The sequence below is a fragment of the Mauremys mutica genome, chromosome 7 (genome assembly GCF_020497125.1).
Source record: "Mauremys mutica isolate MM-2020 ecotype Southern chromosome 7, ASM2049712v1, whole genome shotgun sequence".
Taxonomy (NCBI): domain Eukaryota; kingdom Metazoa; phylum Chordata; order Testudines; family Geoemydidae; genus Mauremys; species Mauremys mutica.
Window position 1 is genome coordinate 47,738,879 of NC_059078.1, and position 19,650 is coordinate 47,758,528.

General features: G+C 51.1%; 1 protein-coding gene across 2 annotated transcripts in view; it reads left to right on the top strand.

Moving 5' to 3' along the window:
* The window catches only part of TEX264 (testis expressed 264, ER-phagy receptor), a 139,680-nt gene extending 120,401 nt beyond the window's left edge, over positions 1–19,279 (top strand). For both annotated transcript variants that reach the window (XM_045024317.1, XM_045024318.1), the window contains exon 6: positions 14,787–19,279. In XM_045024317.1, coding sequence (XP_044880252.1) covers positions 14,787–15,103 — 317 coding nt within the window. In that variant the 3' untranslated portion in view covers positions 15,104–19,279. The remainder of the gene's footprint in view (positions 1–14,786) is intronic.
* Positions 19,280–19,650: the final 371 nt, after the last annotated feature.

The window sequence follows — 19,650 nt, forward strand, 5'->3', positions numbered from 1 at the left end:
CCCACATCAGCCAGGGAGGTTCAGGAAGGTGCTTCTCTGTCAAACCTGCTTCACTCAGTGCTGTGCAAATTTCCCACACAGCACAGCTGATTTAGGGGAGATCCTCCACCCCAGGAGAGAGCCCCCCTTACAGCCAAACATCCTGGGCAGGAGAAAGGAACCTGCAGCATTGGCTGCACTGGCAGAGCGCAGTAACAGGGCAGCCTCTCTGCTGGCATCTTAGCCCTCCTCTCCTTTGGCACTTTCCAGTCGTTGCACCAGTGGTGGTAGCTGTAGTGACACACTAGTGTAAACAGGGTGTGGGAATTTTGTCACCACGATCCCACATTGGTAAGAACACCTGTGCTCTGTCTTGTCCATTCTACACTGGCTTATGCCCTCCATTGTTGGCACTAGTGGAGGTGAACCAGTGATAGCCTAGGAGTTAAAACCATTGCAGATTCCCTGTTGTACCCATGAAGGGGACACACACACACACACGGGATGTGCTGCAGTTCCTAAGGGGATTCCTAGGTACCGTTATATCTCTGAGATGTGACAGATCTGGTCAGTACTTGGATGGCTGAGCACCAGTTGCAGCTTGGGTGCTGCAGGGTGTAATGTGGGTGACCCAGTAGGAGGTACTCTTCCCTCAGGATCTGTACTGAGTCAGTGCCCAGTGTGGTGGTAGGGGTGCCGTGCTCCTGGAAGCGTCGTTATTTGTTTGTGTTACCGAAATGGGTAGGAGCACTAGTCACAGACCAGGAGCCCATTGTGCTAGGCACTGTGTCAACACAGAACAAAAAGATGGCCCCTGTTCCAAGGAGCTTACAGTCTGAGCATAAGAGACGAGACGACAGATGGATACAGGCAGATGGGGGAGTGTCGTCTTTTGGAGGACATGTAAAACTTGGAGACCCATTAAAATATCCATGCCACTTTTGGCAAGAGTAAGAGTGTTGATTTTTTTGTCCTAGCCAAATTGCAATTAAATAATTACTCTGGCATCCCAAACATCCCCCACTCACCCGGTAATTTCAATAGAGAAAGCGCCAAAGAGTGAGACACATGGGGATTCAAACCATCACGTCAGGAGGTGGGTACGTGAAGGCGAGTTAGACAAACTGAGAGGCTGAAGAGATCTTATGCAAGACACATTCAGACAGCAACACCCTGGGGTGTGTCCAGCTCTCCTCCTTGACTCTGACCACACACACAGAGCAACTATAAGTCAGTCTGTGTGCATCCCGGCATCTGCAGAGCTAGGCATATGTGACCGTGTGTGTATCCCCGGTATAATAGCTGTCTAGGGTATTCTCAAGAGTGAATTCCATAACAGCGATTTTATAGGAGCTGTCAGAGGGTCTATTGGTTGTTCAAAGGTGGTACAGTACCTGACACACTTCTCAGGGAGCCTCTAGTGGGAACTGGGGGATGCGTAAGCTACTTTCCATGGGAAGCCCATATCTCCCATGGATGTCAGTGTCAGACCCGAGTATTATGACCCAGGTCAGGCCTTCAAACACCTCCCCAGCTGAGTGAGTAGTGAGCAGTCGCTGGGGAGTTCCATCACCTTCTGCAGAGCTTAAGCTTTCATTAAAAAAAATATTTTAACCAAGATTTGGGTAAGTGGCCACAGTTTGTGGGTGGCTGCATTATTGGTGCCCAGCTTGAGACTCTTAGAAAGCTGATTAAAATCACAGTTATATCCAGTTCCCGGCTATTTATTCCTTTCATTGTCGGAGTGGGGGTGGTTGGTGGGGGGCGGGGGCATGGCCTTTCTGTCTGCAGGCCGGTAGTGTCACTAGAATGTTTCCTGCTGACTAGTGAGCTTAGTCCTCGGGCTGAGGCCTGAGGGGACGTTTTCCAGCCTTGCCCCAGGTGATGAAGTGCTGGTCAGTACCTCTTGGCAGGTGCACTGTCCGGTTAGCCCCTTTCTGCACTTAGTGGGGACAGGACCTGAGGGACCTGATGGCATCATTTGTGGAAGTAGGCAGGAAAATTGGCACTCTCCCATTTGGGATGTTCTGAAGATAACTGACAAGCTTGGCTCACTTTACAGTGAGCAGCCAAGGGCATCAAGATCCTCACCACCTCCTCCACCTGCCTCTTTTAGAGCTTGTGTTCTGCTGAGGTCCAGGCTGGAGTCCTTTCTGATCAGCGACTGCCACGGGTAGCGTGCCAGTGCCACAACAGTACTCAGCTTTATTTAGTCCAGCCTCTCTCATGCAAACTCTGTACGCTTTCTGGAGTTCAATGCAATAGGGACAGAAGGAGAGACATGAACAGGCAGTAATGTGGGAGGCAATAAATGCTTCACAAATGAGATGGGAAGTTGAGGAAGCAAAGAGCTGATGCAAGCCTGGAGCTGCAGAGGAGGTGTCCTTGCACTAGCTGTGGGGTGGGTATGTGGGGCATAATGAAGAGCACAGAGAGAACCTTAGGCTGCAGCAAAGTCCATGTATCATAGAATATCAAGGTTGGAAGGGACCTCAGGAGGTCATCTAGTCCGACCCCCTGCTCAAAGCAGGACTAATCTCCAGACAGTTTTTTACCCCAGATCACTAAATGGCCCCCTCAAGGATTGAACTCACAACCCTGTGTTTAGCAGGCCGATGCTCAAACCACTGAGCTATCCCTCCCCCCTAGGGCTAGGAGGAATTGTTGAGTGAGGCTGTCTGATTCAAGCAGGAGATGGTGGTACCATGGGTGGCACCTGAGTTGATTGGATGTTCGTTACAGATTCAGAGGTGTCTGGGGATCGAATACCCTGAGCGAAAGATGTGCCAAGCACTGAAATCTTGGTACCATTGAAATGAGGGAAGATTCTGCCATGCCCAGGAGAAGCCTGGACTTCCAAAGAGACTGGTCATCCTGCCTCAACCAACCCCACTCCCCTAGTTCCATGATAGCTACATTCTAGCCAACATTCCTGCTGTAAATCCACTGGAGTGATTCCTCCAGGGGGCACCTGCCCAGGTTCACAGCAACTGCCCCACTGCTGCGGGGATCCCACAGTAACCCAATGGCCCATCCGCCTGCCCACCCTTGGGCTTTTCTGTTGCTGTCTCTCTTCACTTGAGACAGCAGGCGGCACATGCGATAGAGCGCTGGAAAAGTGCCTGGCTATAGGGCACATGAAGCTATTTCCTGTCGCCCTCGGTGCGGAACAGAGAGATGTGGCTGCTGGGGGTTACAGAATGGTGGAGCAGCGCATTGGAGCCTGAAACCTTGGGTAAACTTTATTAATGCTTTTCGCTTCCAAGGCTGGCACTTTCTCTCTCCTCTTTTCTTCCTTTAGTTCATGGTGGCTGCTTACACAGCCGCTCCCTGAGCAAAGTAAATGCTCCTCCTGGTTATGCAATGGATTTCGCACAACAGGGGAGAGCCCCCCTGATTGACATCTGGATAAATTAACAAGTGAAACAAGTCGGGCACCTCAGACTAATCTGGAGTGGAAATCCGTGGAAATCCCAAACCAGTGAAGCAGTTTGAGTGGTTGGCTCTATCTGATAAGGCAGGCCCAGGACTGGGTGAGCAGGAATGAGGGGCATTGGCAGTGCTGGGGGGCGGGGGCAGGACTGGGAGAGCAGGGGAGGTCAAGAGAGAAGTGCATTTGGAGGCTGCTGGGCTGAGAAACTGGCACAGTCCCTCTCTATCTCAAGCCTGTGGGGCCATGCTCATTTTGCAGATACTATTAAAGTAACCAAATTGGCCTTTCCATCCTCTGCCCATTCACACAGTGACCATGAAAATTCATGGTCAGCCACAAAGCCAAAGGGAACAGGCGGACATTGGGATGTGAGCCTTTCAGAGGAGAGCTGTGTTAATTCTGCATGTGCCAGCCCAGGCTAATCCTCTCATCCCACTGCCCCAGCTTGTCCCCAGGGAGGACTCTAGGCTGAGAGATTCTCCCTTGGGAACTTGTCCGTGATTCCAGAGAGCCTGCACCTGATGTGCAGTGACGGGGTATTCAGTGCAGAGAGCGATGGGTGCAGGTCTGACCCCAGCCTTGTAGCCTTCGCCAGTCTACAGCACTCTGCGAAACACAGCACTGCTGACCTCAGAGAACTCGGACGTTTTTTCTTGCTTTTTCCTTTCATTGTTCCTCCCGTTCTTGGAATTGAAGAAGGCCATGCTGCCAGTGAAGAACCTGACCAGCCAGTCCAGTATCGGGAGCCCTGCAGACAAAGTGGTTCCCAAGTTCACCGAGTCCAGAATCAGGATGCTCGGCCGCACAGGCCCCTGTAGAGCAGCGGCTCTCAGACTGAGACCTCATTTCTCTCACCTAAAACTTAGAAGTCCTTGGCATGCTACCTTGGACATGGTAACCAGTGCAGTGAGAATGGATTCTGAGCATGACCCTGTACTTCAAACTAACCTGCCTACTGTCTGCCTGCAGCCTGCTACCACCAGTCCTACGTTGCCCAGGGTGTGAGAACCGCTGTGGTAGAGTAATCTGTCTAGTTTGGTCATTCCAGGACTAGGGCATTTGTGGTGGTTCCTGGTCAAGGACCTCTTTAAGTCAAGATGCTGAGACTCTGTGACTTTCATTGATTCTAGCTGTGCAACGAGCTCCAGGCCCAGGAGAAAGCTTCTTGAACCAGTTCTGTGCTCACACCTGTAGAAAGATTCCTGCCTGCAACGAATTCACACGGAGGCAATGGGGACATCTTAACACCCGGGCTATTAGATCAATTCTTGTTTTAGCTCTACATGAAATGAATTTGTGGTGACCTCAGTCTCTTTTCTACTAGGCATTTTAACTGCCCAGCACTCCTGTGTGGAATGAGTTCTGCTAGATCTCAGCCTGGATCTCCCATCCCAGGTATAATTCTGGGAAAAGAAGCGCTCCCTCTTCTTCCCCTCCTCTCCCCCCCCCAAAAAGCAGAAGAGAGGGGTAGAGTTGCCCCGATGTTTCACCTCAGAGGTGTTTCCATTTCAGCAGGTGAACATGCACTGAGCCAGACAGCATCTGCAAAGTGCTGAGAGATCACAGAATGAGAAGTGCCTGATAAACATTCATTCATTCAAGGGGAAAAATCCAGACAGGTGTAATGCTTTTCCTACAAGATCCAGTCACCTCGACACAGAAACTACATTTCCGCTAAGTTAAAAAACATGTTGTTTGTCAGGAAATAATCTCGCAACTTCAGCTCTGTCTGGTTCACAGGAGGAGATTGTGTGTGTGTTGGTGGGGAGGGCGGATGGCAAGTGAAGCGGACAGGGCCTGAGAATAGGGGAAGTGTAGGTCCTCTCTGCTACATCAGCGACCCGACACAGGTCAGTAGGTCAGTCGTACCCCTCCCAGAAGACAGAGGCACCATGCCTTTGGTAGGCTGGCCACTGAATGGGGAGGGCGCATGGAGCAAAGGAAGGAGATCTGCAGCAAGAACACATTAGCAAAGAGAGAGGCCCCAGTCCCACAGGTCTCCTCAGCACTCTGTAGTCGTGATGCCAGTTCCTTGTTCAAAGCAGGAATCTCTTGATTAGTGGGAACAGGACTGAGCACAGAACTGGGTCAGGAAACCTTCTCCTGGGCCAGGCACTCAGTCCCGCTTCTGCACCGCTTCTCTCACTGAATAATGGGGAGGAGGCTGATCAGAAGCTGCCATTTACATGTGATTCCCTTGGTAATCAGCAGCCATGGGAAAGGGAAAACAGCAAGAGCGCATGCCAGTTTAATGCAGTTTTTAGAAAAATATTCGATGACGCCACCTTCTTCCACAGCTGCTCAGCCCCGTCTTTCAGCCGGAAAAAAGAAAAATCAATTTCAACTGATTTTCATCACTGCTTTGAACCATCTGCCAGTTTTCCCCCATTATTATTATTATTATTTTTAAATCCATACCTGCAGCCCGGCTACCTTGGGCGGCGATCTCTTCAGATACCTCAGGCTCTCCCAGCTCATGGCAGGGGCTGGTGGGAGATCCTCAAGGAAAGCAGAGCTGCTGCAGGCAGCAGTGGTGGCAATTCAGTAGGTGGCGCTCTGCCCTTTGAGTCGCTCCTGAGCCAGTGCATATGGGGCACCCTGCTTTGGTGCTAAGTGCTGATAAGTCGTGATCAGTAATATTTCCAGTGTTGCCCCTTGCACCTTTGCAGTGGAGGTAACTGCATTCTGCTTCCTTAAACTCTTCCTGATACTTGAATTTGATTAGCTACTTCCCTTCCTTCCCCTAACTTGGCAGTGTGGTGTTGCTGGGTGCTGCTAAGCAGCTGCTCCATCCCAGCCTGCAGGTGGGCGATGTGAAGTGATCCTTGGGTGGCTTTAGACTGTAATCCTGTAAAATGCTGGGAGCCTTGAGAGAGGCTGTATATCTATCAGATCACCATGACAGCGGCATTTCCAGCCTGGGGGGTTAGTGTGCCATACAGGGAGGGAGATCTCCATTAGGTTTCCTTCCTCCTTGCTAGAGTCGCTATGCACTGAGGTTTACACATGTACCTTGGACAGTTTTTTGCTCTGCTGGGAGAAGAGGGAGCCGGTGTGGATATTAACAACTGCCAGGGATCATTGCCATCCTCAGTAATGTTATCGACAACACCATCAATGTGCATGGCGCTTGACACACACACACAGAGGGGCCTGGTTCTCCTCTCTTGCCAAGTAAATCAGGAGTAGCTCCACTGAAATTGGTGGATTTACATCAGAGTAAAACCGGTGTAAATGTGAGGAGAGTCGGGGCCAGTGGTCCATGCTCCAGCAGCTCTTCAAAAGGATTTAGGTGCCTAACCCCCATTGATTTCAAAGGGAATTAGGAGCCTAAATACCTTTGAGGATCTGTGCATTACAGTCTCAGGAGAGTGTAGGATCACACATAGCGCTTGGCTCTTGTGCCTTCCATCTGAGGATCTCAAAGCACTTTATAAACATTAATTAATTGTCTCACGCCCCCTCTGAGGTTGTGTGTATTATTATCCCCATTTTGCAGACAAGGTCACATACTGAGGCTGTGGCAGAGCTGGGAAAGCCCCTAGATTAGTAACAAGACCAGCTCGGAGGAAGAGCTCTAGGTTTGTGATTGTTGATGGAGTGTCAGTGGTTGGTTCAGGAGTCCCTTGAAGGAAGGTTCCTCAAAGTGAAGAAGCAGGATAGACTCTAAAATGGAGAAATCTACACAAGATTGCTCTAGTACAGGGGCAGTCTGCCCTTTCCCTACAGGCTCCTGTTTGTTGCTATTGTCACAACTCAGAGTGATGTCATAATTAACAATGATTAATTTTTTCCAGGCAGGTTTTGTCATCCAGCCAGTTGCCCTGGTGACAGTACTAAGTCTGTTTTTAACCTGACACACTTGTGTCTTTCTCAGCTCTTTAATTGTGTTGTCGTCCAAATGACTGAGAGAGTGAGCCAGGGACTGGGGTTTGGGATGCAGAGATGGCAACCTGGAGATGGGGACACAGATCATGGAGGTGGGGGTGCGGATGGTGGAGACAGGGGGCTGGGGAAGGGGACACATGGTGGAGTTGGTGGTCTGGGGCTGAGGCCGTGCGATTGTGGAGACAGCAATCTGGGGATGCATCTCAGAATCAGAGCAGGATAAGGGTTCTCAAGTGTCATTCGGGGCCTGACGGCAATGAACTAGAGCCAGCGCGCCATTCAGAGGCAAAGGGAGCCAGAAGGGCTCAATTGTGATGATGATTTTGTTGTTGCAACTTTTTCTTCTTGGTGGAAATCAGCAGAATTAACCATCTGCCCAAATGTGTCTCGGCCCCTCTCCTCCTGGCAGACTGCCCGCTTCTGGATCAGCATTTTAGTGCATCTCTAAGTGGCTAGTTGGCTGACTGCCCTGGGCTCCCATATGAAATGAGTTTTGCTGGGTCTCAGCTCCTCTCCAAGTGCCTGCTCGGGAGTCCTACAAGCATGAATCGTGCAGGGTCCCATCTTCTAGAGTGTGTTTGTTGCTAAGTATTTTTGTACTTCCAGGGCTTGGCAGACACCCCTGCCCCAGGAAAGGAGCTACATTGCTGCTTGTGCTCACAGCTCTCTCCCAGGAATCAGGGACGCGTATTGCCTGCGCTCAGTACTCTGCTGTCCTAATTGCTCCCTCCCTCCCCTTGCCTTGCTGTAGTTTTCCAATGGGCACCAGTCTCCTTGGGCAGCAATTACCTGTGGAATTTTATTTGGAAAGAACATTGCTGGCTTCACATGACAGATGCGCAAAGCAAACCAGCATTTTAAGATGAGTCGGTGCTGTGCTCATGGCTGTGAGACGCTAATAGCTCTGCCTGGAAACAGGCAAAGAAAAGACTGGCGCTAAGCAAGCTTCCCACTACAGCTGTGTCAATGCACCACAGGCCTGGACACTGCACCCTCAGCCCTGCTGCTCCAGTCCTGGGCTCCCCGCACAGCTCTGCCAGTGCCCCTCAGCTCTGCCCTTTGACTGCCTGCTGCTCTGGTCCTGGGCTCCCTGCACAGCTGTGCCTTGCCACTCAGCTCTGCCCTTTGACTGCCCATTGCTTCAGTCCTGGGCTCCCTGCACAGCTCTTCCAGTACCCCTCTGCCCTGCCCTTTGACTGCCCACTGCTCTGGTCCTGGGCTCCCCACACAGCTCTGCCCTGCCACTCAGCCCTGCCCTTCAACTGTTTGCTGCTCCAGTTCTGGGCTCCCAACACAGCTCTGCCAGTGCCCCTCAGCCCTACCCTACCCTTCAACCACCTGCTGTTCCAGTCCTGAGCTCCCCGCACAGCTGTGCCAGTGCCTCTTAGCCCTGCCCTTCGACTGCCTGCTGCTCTGGTCCTGGGCTCCCCGCACAGCTCTGCCCCTGCCACTCTATCTTGACCTACAGCCCCCCCTACTATTCCTGCCCTAAACTGAATCTGCCAACTGTACAGGGTTTTTTTTTTTAAATATGGACTCTACTTTGATCCTGCTATACTCCTCCTCTTTTGTGCCCTGTGCCAAGCCATGCCCGCAGGGCTCAAAGGCAGGCTTGTGCTCACCCCCGAGATTGTACTGCAGACTTTTCTGAGGCTTTAAGCTAAAAGCCAGGACCAAGATTTTGAAAATAGCTGAGGGCTCATGGGCAGCCTCCTTGTTTGGATTCCCAGCCTTGCTCCAAGCTGAGTGCTCAGGAATCCAGCAAACAGCGGCAGTCTGTGCTGGGAAGGGGCCAGAGCTGTCCTTTGAGCCCGGTTGGGAGGAGGAGTAATGAGGAACAGGAAACTTTATGCTTAGCCAAAGGAGGAGGGTATAATGAGCCCTTGGCTGAAGTGCTGGCATATCCTGGGCACAGTCCAGCCCCCAGCTCTCTGGAAGTGCAAGTTCATAGATTGTAGGGCTGGAAGGGACCTCGAGAGGTCATTGAGTCCAGTCCTCTGCCCTCATGGCAGGACCAAATACTGTCTAGGCCAGGCGGCATGACATACCTAGCCATTGGCCAATGACCTGGGACAACATCCCCCTCAATTGACCAAAGGAGCAGCATGGAGTGGGGATTGCATGGTCCCAACTCCCTGCTGCCTGGGGAACTTGGTGTGGGCGGAGCTGAAGGAAGGAAACAAAAGGGCAGCATTGTCCAGAATCATGAAATCTGCTGTGTCAGCTGGGGTGTGCTAGCCAGGCTCTTTCACTGGGCCTGTGACGGGCTGAATTTCTCCGAGCCCCTCAGATAGCCCCAGACCAAGCCATGATCTCTGAATCCATTCATTTAATTGATTCTGCATCGACAGTGCCTGCTCAATGCAGGGAGTGCGGCCCATGCTTGATGGCTATTGACAAATCTGCTGGCTGGAAGGATCAGCTGGGGGAGACTCTTAAAGGATCCATGTCTCTTCATGCTCCTGGTGCCAGAGCCCTCATGCTTCCAGCTTGGCATCATGGGGGAAGTATTAGCTGGGGTTCTTAGGCGACTGCAGCAGGATGGGCTGGGCAGGTTCATGGCTGCAGAGTTGGAGTGGGAGAAGAGGATGTGGGACTAGTTCTGGCTGTGGATGCCGATAAGAGCAGACCAGCAGAGAGCAGCCCACTGGACCCAGACACATGGCAGAATTGTCAATTTTACCAAATCTTTGCTTTTATAAATTTCACATTTACTCCATATACTCTGAGCTTCTGACCTGAGATCCTCTCAAACTAACATACATATTGGTACATACTAGAATTGGTGTGGGGGTGTGTGTATGTAAAAAATAATATTCAACAAAACTATGTTAAAATAATGTTGTTAAGGTTACAAAATCATAGAATCATAGAATCTCAGGGTTGGAAGGGACCTCAGGAGGTCATCTAGTCCAACCTCCTGCTCAAAGCAGGACCAAACCCAACTAAATCATCCCAGCCAGGGCTTTGTCAAGCCTGACCTTAAAAACCTCTAAGGAAGGAGATTCCACTACCTCCCTAGGTAACCCATTCCACTTCTTCACCACCCTACTAGTGAATTAAGATTGCCTGTGTACCCTTAACTCTGCCCCTTGTGCATATACTACAGTGGTTTACTTACATGATCATGTTCTGTTATTTCCACAGGGTCCCAGTGTCTTTTTACCCTCCTCATGCAATGAGTGGCCCTTTACCTTCTTTCTTACACACCATCCACACACAATCTGATTATTCATTTCTTGTGGGCTTTTCTCTGGAGCTCAGCACTCTAATATCTGAGGGGCTTGCAAACATTAATGAATTTATTTTCCCGACTCTTGTGTGTGATAGAAAAGTGTGATGATTATTCCCCCCTTTTATAGCTGGGAAACTGAGGTACAGAGACTAAGGCTAGAATTTGTAGACGTGCTCCCTAATTTTGGTTGCCTCAATGATTAGGTATCCAGTTTGAGATGCTGTCCCCTGCCTCATTCACTGCATATCTTCCAACATCTGCAACAAAGGAGGCGAGGTCCTGCGGGAAAAGAGTGTGTAATCGTGTGATTAAAGACTGTATCATAAAGCAACACAAGGGGGGCACTCTGATGCTTTCCTATTTCCCAGCTCTTAAGCGGTTGACTTTAATCACCTTAATAATAGACTTGGAACATAGTTTTGTTGTATGTAATTATTGCTGCCAGCAATGGGCATCAAGGCCTGGATGAGTATGTAGACTCTGCCCCTGGCTGCCACCCAAACTCTCCCCATGTCTGTCTGCACTAATGGATGTGCCCTAGAATACTAGAAGCCATGAAGTGCCCCCCTCCCCCCCCATGCACCTGATCTATCCCTTTATACCTATTCTTTTTGCCCCTTCTTTATGGCAAGGCATAGCATCCTGATATGGGGGCAGGACGCCATCCGGGGCAGGCATCACAGTGCCCCGTGGATGTGCATGCACAGGATTCTTCTCTGAGGGCGGCGCCGTGTCCGAAAGGGCCTGCACTTAGAGAACTGGAGCGAAAGGAGAGGGCAGCTGTACCATGAAACCGTTATTGTCCTCTCCGGACTGCCCGGAGACGGGGAAAGCATTAGGCACGCTGGGTTACCGAAATACAAGTGGCGCTGTCCCCTGTGCGAGACTGCAAAGGGGTGGGGAGGGAGCCTGCTTTAGTGGAAGTGCGGGGAGCCGGACCTAATGCCGAAATGCATCCCAGGAATGAACAGAGCCTTTGAAAGTGCTCACGGCTCCAGGGCAGGTGGGAGCTTTCTGTTCCTCTTTGTGGAAGCTGGAGGGGGAGTGAGGGAGAAGGGAGCTGCTGAGCACAGTAACTCAGAATTACTGCCACCTCACAGGAGCCTAGTTCTGCACTGCCAAGTTTTCAGGCTCGGGGCAGGGGCCAGGGTTGAATATCTGAGGTGGGGGAGGCTGCAGTGAGATTGAGGGGCATTGGCAGGGCTGTGTGGGCAGCCCATGACAGATCTAGCAGCAGCTGCATGGATGGATGCTAGGGAATTGATGGAGATCACTGTTCATTTCACTGACGTGTTCAAGACGTGTTTCGAGAAGGAAGAAGTGACCTCCTGTGCCAGTCTTTCAAACCAACCCTGAACACCAGCTGCACGGCTGGCCTCCCCTAGAAGATATTTCAAGATCCACAGATGACCTATGTAACATGAGGAGCCAAGCACAGGACTTCCCACCTCTGGGAACAAAGCCCAAGGAGCAGCGTCAGTAGCTTAGCCAGGCAAATTCCCTCCAGTCGAGGGCAGTGGGACACACACTCAGGCCAATACACTTCACCCCGTCCTTAGTGCATAGTGATGGGTATATTTCCACACTCCGTGCAGTGCCCGGCTGCATCAGTTTGTGACCTTGCACGCACCAGGCTCGTCAGCTGGTCACACAGATGGGGCATCAAGGACCGAGCTTGTGGGAGAAGCAAGGTCTTGTGGCGGAAGCACAGTAGTGGGTGCCAGGTAGCCTGGACTCCACTCCCAGCTCTGCCGCTGACTCACTCTGGGGTTCTGGGCAAGTCATTTCCCTGCTTGGTGCCTCTGCCTCCCCTTCCCACCCCCCACCCCAGGATATTGCGAGGTTTAACTAAAGCCTGGAGAGCGCCTTAGATAGCAGTGCAAACTATAGTGCTTTTGATTGGTTGTAATCTGCTGCTTCAAACACTAGACCTCTGACCAGTCAGCTGAAGAATCATAGAACTGGAAGGGACCTCGAGAGGTCATCTAGTCCAGTCCCGTGCACTCAAGGCAGGACTAAGTATTATCTAGACCATCCCTAACAGGAGTTTGTCAAACTTGCTCTTAAAAATCCCCAATGATGGAGATTTCATAGCCTCCATAGGCCATTTATTCCAGTGCTTAACCACCCTGATAGTTAGCAAGTTTTTCCAAACGTTCAACCTAAACCGCCCTTGCTGCAATTTAAGCCTGTTGCTTCTTGTCCTAGCCTCAGAGGTTAAGAAGAACAATTTTTCTCCCTCCTCCTTGTAACAACCTTTTATGTACTTGAAAACTGCTATCGTGTACCCTCTCTGTCTTCTCTTTTCCAGACTAAACAAACCCAATTTTTTCAATCTTTCCTCATTGGTCATGTTTTCTAGATCTTTAATATTTTTTGTTGACCAGCCTAGCTCTTCTGGAGTAACTATGAAATCACTTTTATTCTGGAGCAGTGTGTCCACACAGCCAGCTGTTCCTGACTAGCTTATTCTGCAATAGCTACATTGGTCAGTTTCCCCAGGTAAACAAGGTCTGAGATCCACATCACTCTTCTCACAGTTCTTTCAGCCATCCAATGAGAGTGACTTTCACTCATTTTGAAGATGATGAAGTTCTGAGCAGTTCCACATTTGCATTCATGCCCGGGCAGCATACAGTGTCTCAGCTGGCATTTAGGTGTGTTCCTCTGGGGTACAGTCATTTCACTCTGCACTGCAGCATCCCTGGGGACACAGGAAGGGCTAGCCCTGTCTCTGAAGACAGGGCTGTTGCTTACCATGTGGAAAAGCATAACTGATGTTTCTCCCCAGTTCTGGGTCATGCGCATCTCATCTAAGGGTGCAGTGAATGGAGCTGTAGAAAGCATGCCCATAATGCTGCAGCAATGTTGTCATTTCCTTTTTGGCTTAAAAAAATCCAAGGAAATGAAATACAAACATCTGTGTTAATGCAACATTGCGATGGTCGATGTAAACACAAAGTGGTTCAGAGAAAAGCCAAAGTTCAGGTTCTCCTAGGAATGTCTACTCATGGGTCTTCGCGCTGGCATGGTTTTGGGGCTTCCCAATTTGACTGTTAACCCTTATGGTCCTGGATAGTCCTGAGGTGTTTTGCACCTGCAGGGTGGCCAGTTTCCTGAGAGGTGAGGTGTTGGGGGTCCTGTGCGAAGGAGGGGGAGGAGTCTGCGGTTGAGAGAAGGGAGGGGCCTGCTCAGCATGCTAAGGTAGAGCGTGTCCTACACTGTGGTGCCTCCCGTCCAAGCCAGCCTAGCCCTGCTTTTCCTCGCCTCACTCCCACTGAGGAACCTGCATGGGGCAGGCAGCTCACAGCAGGGGCATGCTAGCCTAGAGCCAGGGCAGTGTCCTTTGCATGGGAGGGAGTCTGAAGAGCAGAAGGCTCTGCTTGGCTGGGGAGGGGCCAGAAGGGCACTCTTGATGCTCGTAGGGAGGAGGGGGCATAGGAGAGGCTAGGGCGTTGGATGGGGGTATCATTTGCAACAGGGAAGGAGGAGAGATGGAGCTGGGGCTCGAGCAGGACGTAGTGAAGGAGAGAGACTAGAACAAGTTATCACAGGTCACTGGTCTCTTCCTGAAGCTCTAAGGGTTAAATGTACTTTGTCCAGCATGTTCACTGTGGCCGAATTAATGCTACTCTGGGAATGTGAGCTCCTACATCAACACAGGACTTTGTAGCTGGTTACTACCATGCACTCTCTATATTTTGGTGCTTTATAGTGAGTGTTGATGGGCCAGAGGACTTGCTGGGCTAGAACCTTTTATCTCTACTTTGTCCTCCTAATGGTCCAATCTGGAATGGGTACCATAGGTACACCAGAATACAACAGAGATGGCCTTTGGGAGCCACATACCAGTCATAACCTCCCACACAGTCTCCAGGAGTTTGGGATGGAGCCGAGTGGGGTGGTGATATAGCAGTGTACACTCACTGGCGTTTTCTGCAGCGGAGACAGTTATTGATTCCTTTCACATGATTCCTTTGCCCTGCCCCTCCCCGGGGGAAAGACTAGAGGAGTTGCATAGTTTTTCCGGGGTTAATCTGATTGGCAGATCTCTTACTGATGGGGATCACTGTATGGGAAGTTTCTTCAGTGTGGGGATGGGCAATGGAACAACAAGGTGAATAAAGTCTTCAAGGTTAGAGATGTAGCAACAGCCTTCTCTTCGCTGCTGTGTTCAGTCCTGCACCCCATGAGCTCTGCCTTGCTCTCTCCTTCCCCTCCACGTTAACCTGTTCCTCTTCTCTTCAAAAGGGGCTGATACCCTGAGCGAGACGAGCTCCATCAGCCTGGAGGCCACAACCGATAGCAGAGAGACTTCGGTGGCCACCTCCATCCTGTCCCCCTTCACAGCTGGCCGCGGGCGGGATGAACTGGACAATCACAGCGAGCACAGCTACAGCGAGTCAGGGGCCAGCGGCTCCTCCTTCGAGGACCTGGATCTGGAAGGCAACGGCGATGGGTCGGCAGGGCAGCCTTCTGACCTGGGCTATGCCGAGGAGCAGGAGACCACAAAGGCCAAGTGGGCTAAGGAGCCCACTGCTCTGGAGAAAGAGAGGGGTGAAGAATAAACCAGAGTCCTTCCAGCTTCCTCCCCTTTAGTCGGAAGGAACTGATCTGTCCTGTTTTCTTTCTCTCTAGCCAAGAGATTTCAGTCACCCATTCCCATTGAGCCCCTCTCCCCATCCTCTGAAGATAGATGTTCTGGTTGTTACAAAGAAGGACAGCTCCACCAAGGGGGAGCATAGCTAGGAGCTGTTCTCCAGGAGCCTTTCACCCGCTTGTGTGCTGTAGCAGAGAGCTAGGGGTGCAGTCTGTTTGATGAGCAGTGAAATGTACTTCCAGGCTGCGTGTGTATAAATGCGTGGTGATCTCTCTGCACGAGGGGTGTGTGTGTGAGTGAGAGAGAGACAGAAATGTTCTCCCTTTGCCTGTCTCCCTGCTCCAGCCCTCCATCTCCTCAAGGCAGCCTGGTTTTCCACCATATAGACACACATTGAGCCACACTGGCACCAAAGAGCAGACAGTGGTTTTATTCCATGGGAAAAGGAAATATACAATGTAAAATCGTCCTCCTGAAACAGATGTTAAGCTTTTGGGATCTGTAATAAAGCAAATGCTTTTCCTCTGAGATGTGAGGGCTCAAGGGGAGGGTCGTTGTGATTCTGTCCTTTAACGCGTTGGCTTGTCTGTTACCCGGCCCCGTGGAGAGCTGAACAAGCCACACGCTTGGCACTTGCGCTGTTTCCAAGTGATTTTTGGAACAAAAGTGGTGCTCCCAGCTGATCCAACTTTGAAGTTTCTTAGCGGCTTGCCTGGGTGGTGTGAAATGCAGTGGGACCCATGCCATCCAGACCTTGGTGAGCAGATATCCCCGTCACTGAAATCACTATCATTGCTGGCACTTGGCCTCCTGCATAGCAGTTTGAACAGTGAGGCCAGGAGTGAAAGGACCATGGAGACCGAACTCCCTAAGGGCCAGACATGCTCCTTCCAGCGAAGGAAAGCCAGCACTTCTGCCCCTGTGCCATGGTAGAGAACTTCAGGTCTAGGATTGCTGCTCTGACTCCAGCCCCTTTAAAAGTCACTTAGAATAAAACCTCTCAATTTGTCACTCAAATCCTCATCTCCAAGCGTGAAGTCTGATCCAGTCAGCTGCCTGTTCCCACCTCCTCCTTTCCCACCCTGTTTCTAGCCAGACCATGTCCTGGGCTTGACATTGCTAAAGACACGCTTGCATCATCTGTTGCAGCCTCCTTGAGTATTTTCAATGGACATATTCCTTTGTGGAGGAGATTGGGGTGTACAGGGGGCTGGTCCGTGTTCTTCTTTGTGATGGATTTGGGGAACAAAGTCCTTTCCTGGTTTAGGTTACAGATTCCTGAGTGTTGTGTTGTGCTATAGAAGTGTCTGTGCAGGAGGGGCGGCTGGATGTGGTAGAGCAGAGGTCATGCAATGGTGTCTGTCACAAGGTGCCTCCTGCATGAAACGCCCTCCTGCAGCAAGTCAAGGCACAATGTGACTCAGTGTCCCTCCTTCAGAATCCCCAGAAATAGTCCAAACAGTCTTCTGTGGACCAATGGCAGTGGTGGGGTTAATTGATTAAAAAAGAAAGCCCTGTGCACAGATACCCTAACAAAACCAGTCCCAACACCGAGTCCCACAACCATAGTTCAGACAGTACCTCAAGCAGGGCTCTGGTGTTCCTTGCCTTGCCCCGGCTCTCCGGTATGGCTCCCTCACCATGCCCCAGTTCTCCAGTACGGCTCCTTCCTCCCTCACCATGCTCCAGCTCTCCAGTACGGCTCCTTCCTCCCTCGCCGTGCCCCAGCTCTCCAGTACGGCTCCTTCATCCCTCACTATGCCCCTGCTCTCCAGTATGGCTCCTTCCTCGCTTGCCATGCCCCAGCTCTCTGCTGCGGCTCCCTCGCCATGCCCCAGCTCTTCAGTATGGCTCCTTCATCCCACACCATGCCCCTGCTCTCTAGTACAGCTCCCTCGCCATGCCCCAGCTCTCCAGTACAGCTCCTTCCTTCCTGGCCATGCCGCAGCTCTCTGATACATCTCCTTCATGCTTCGCCACACTCCGGCTCTCCAGTATGGCTCGAGCATTCCTCACCATGTCTCATTCTCAGCCTGGCCTGGCTTACATCAGGCATCTCAAGCTACTGGTCTCAACCTTCAGCCCTCTCCTTTCTTCTCTGGCCATGGTGTTCTGGCTCTGGCTCAGCCCCTCCACAGGCTCCCTGCTAATTCCTCCCTCTTTCCAGGGACAGCCTGCAGGGAGCCTCTCTGTGGCTTTCCCCAAAGACCTCTTCCTGTCTTCTCACTCTCAGGTCTTTCTCTCACCAGGTCTCCTCTCAGATTCTCCCTGATACTTTATAGCCCTCAGGTGCTACCCCCTCCTTAATTGGCCAAACTGGGAGCACCTGTTCTGGCACAAGAAGCTGGACCTACTTCAATCTCAGGGGACAGCATGCCAGTGCTGGCTCTGTATCAGAGCTAGTGCAAGGGATGGAAGCCAGGAGACTAGTGCAGCTGGGGCTAAGTGCTGGTGGTTCTCAGATGCCGTAGTATAGTGGCACAGACAGGAAGTATTCATTGCAGCCCAGGGGCTGCAGGAATATCCCAGCATTGCAGATTCCTAGGTGCTGTAGTTGAGGGGAGCTGGTGTACAAGTGCTGGAAATTCCTGGATGCTGTTATTGGTCTACTTTGGTCTCATTAGATTTTCCTTGATGTTGTGTTGTAGCAGAAACCGTGTCTGATAACAGCTGGGAGTTGTACTATTCATTCTGCCCTTGTGCTAGCTGCAAAACCCTAAATCTTAAGCGTCCTCATGGTGGAGTGGAGATTCCATGAGGCCCATCTGTTGCTGGTGACATAACCTGTAGATTGGTTTGGGTCTAACGCATCTGCCTCAAGGATCTAAAATGAAGCTCTGGCCCAGATCCATCCCTGGTGTAAGTCTCTTGAAGCCCGTGGAGATGGCTTGGAGTCTGGAATCCATGAGAGAAGAGCTGTGAGTTTTCAGAGCTTTATGGCTGTGACTTAGTGAAGGCACTGATAGCAGGGAGGGAGAGAGGAGGGGGTTTGAAAGGGTTGATCTTCCCCACAGTGCTTCTGCTCCCTGTGCTCACGTCCTGCCTGCGGGGGTCTTGGATCAATGTCTCGCTTGGCGTTTGTTAATGGACCTGGATCCATATTGCGTGAATGGAGTTTGGCACTCAGCAGTGCATCAGGCTTGCCTTGTTCCTCAGCATCGACTCAGCCTGGGAGGAAATCAGTGGGGATGCAATTATCAGAGCCATCCCCCTTGCCCTGGCGGGTCTGCCTGGCAGCTCTGCTCTCTCGCCCAGCCCTCCCCATTGCATGTTGACTCTCCTCTGTGCTCTTGCTGCTGCATCTAAAGCCTAGTTTGGCACCACTATAAATCTATCCCAGTGCTTGAGGTGCGTTTCAGAGCTAGTGCTCAACACGGGCAGCAGGCAGCACCTTGCTTTGGGAGGATGCTTTGCCTGCCCCCTCCCACAAAAGTCATTGCATCTAGAAGCTGGAGCAGACACATCTTCTGAATATAGACAGTTGGCTGGGGATTAACCCCTTGAGTTGGGCCTTAGGGTTTTCCTAAGTGGCATCACCATGCACAATGCCCCAGCTATTGGTGGCAGGTCTTTGGGCTTATAGGACCACCTAGGTCTCACTGCAGCTGGCTGTACTCAGTTGGTTCCCTGTGACATAGCAATGGCTGATGGTGCCCCTGGATTTACTTGAACCTCACCAGCTGCTGCTGCTTGGCATGCAGTGGTGTTCCCTGGGCATCAGTCTGGGCACCAAAGAGCAGATCCTCAGTGCTGCCAGCTCTGAGGGAAGATTTTACTCATGAAGCATCAGCCATTTCCAAAGACTGTGGGAGCAAGTGTGTGTGTATCTGTGTGTACCTGTCTTTGCCTGTATGCAGATGTGTGTGCGTGTCTGGGTGTACACGTGCATGTCTGGGTGCCTGTATGCAGATGTATGTGCGTGTCTGTGTGTATAGGTGCGTGTCTGTGTGTGCTTGGATGCAGGGATGTGTACCTGTTTCTCTGGGTCTGTGAGGGCATGTACGTGTGCAGAGGAAGGAGCAGCAGGAGTGTTGATAGAAAATGCACTGTGCTTCCCCCCAGATTTTGCTGACATATGGAAATATTATCCCCTCTCTGCAGCACTGTTGTATTGTATTTTAAAGAAAAAAGTAATTCTGCTCCATTTCACAGTAACTGCTGCTTTTTTGTGAATCCTGCTGTGAGGGGGGATGAGCTGTCAGTGCTGGGGCTTTCCATTTGCCATTTAAAAACAAATCCCACATTGTTTGAATTTATTGCTTTAAAATTGTGTGTGTGTGTCTCTGTTCAGCCCTCCCTATATGCATGGCCATTGTGTGTGCGTACACACCCCTCCTTGTATGCATGGACTCTGTTTATGTGTGTGTCTGTGTACACCCTTCCCTATATGCATGGACACTGTGTGCATGTGTAGACATCCCTCCCTATACATGGAGACTCTGTGTGTGTGTGTGTGTGTGTGTGTGTTTGTACATGCCCCTCCATATATGCAAAGTGTGTGTGTGTGTGTGTACC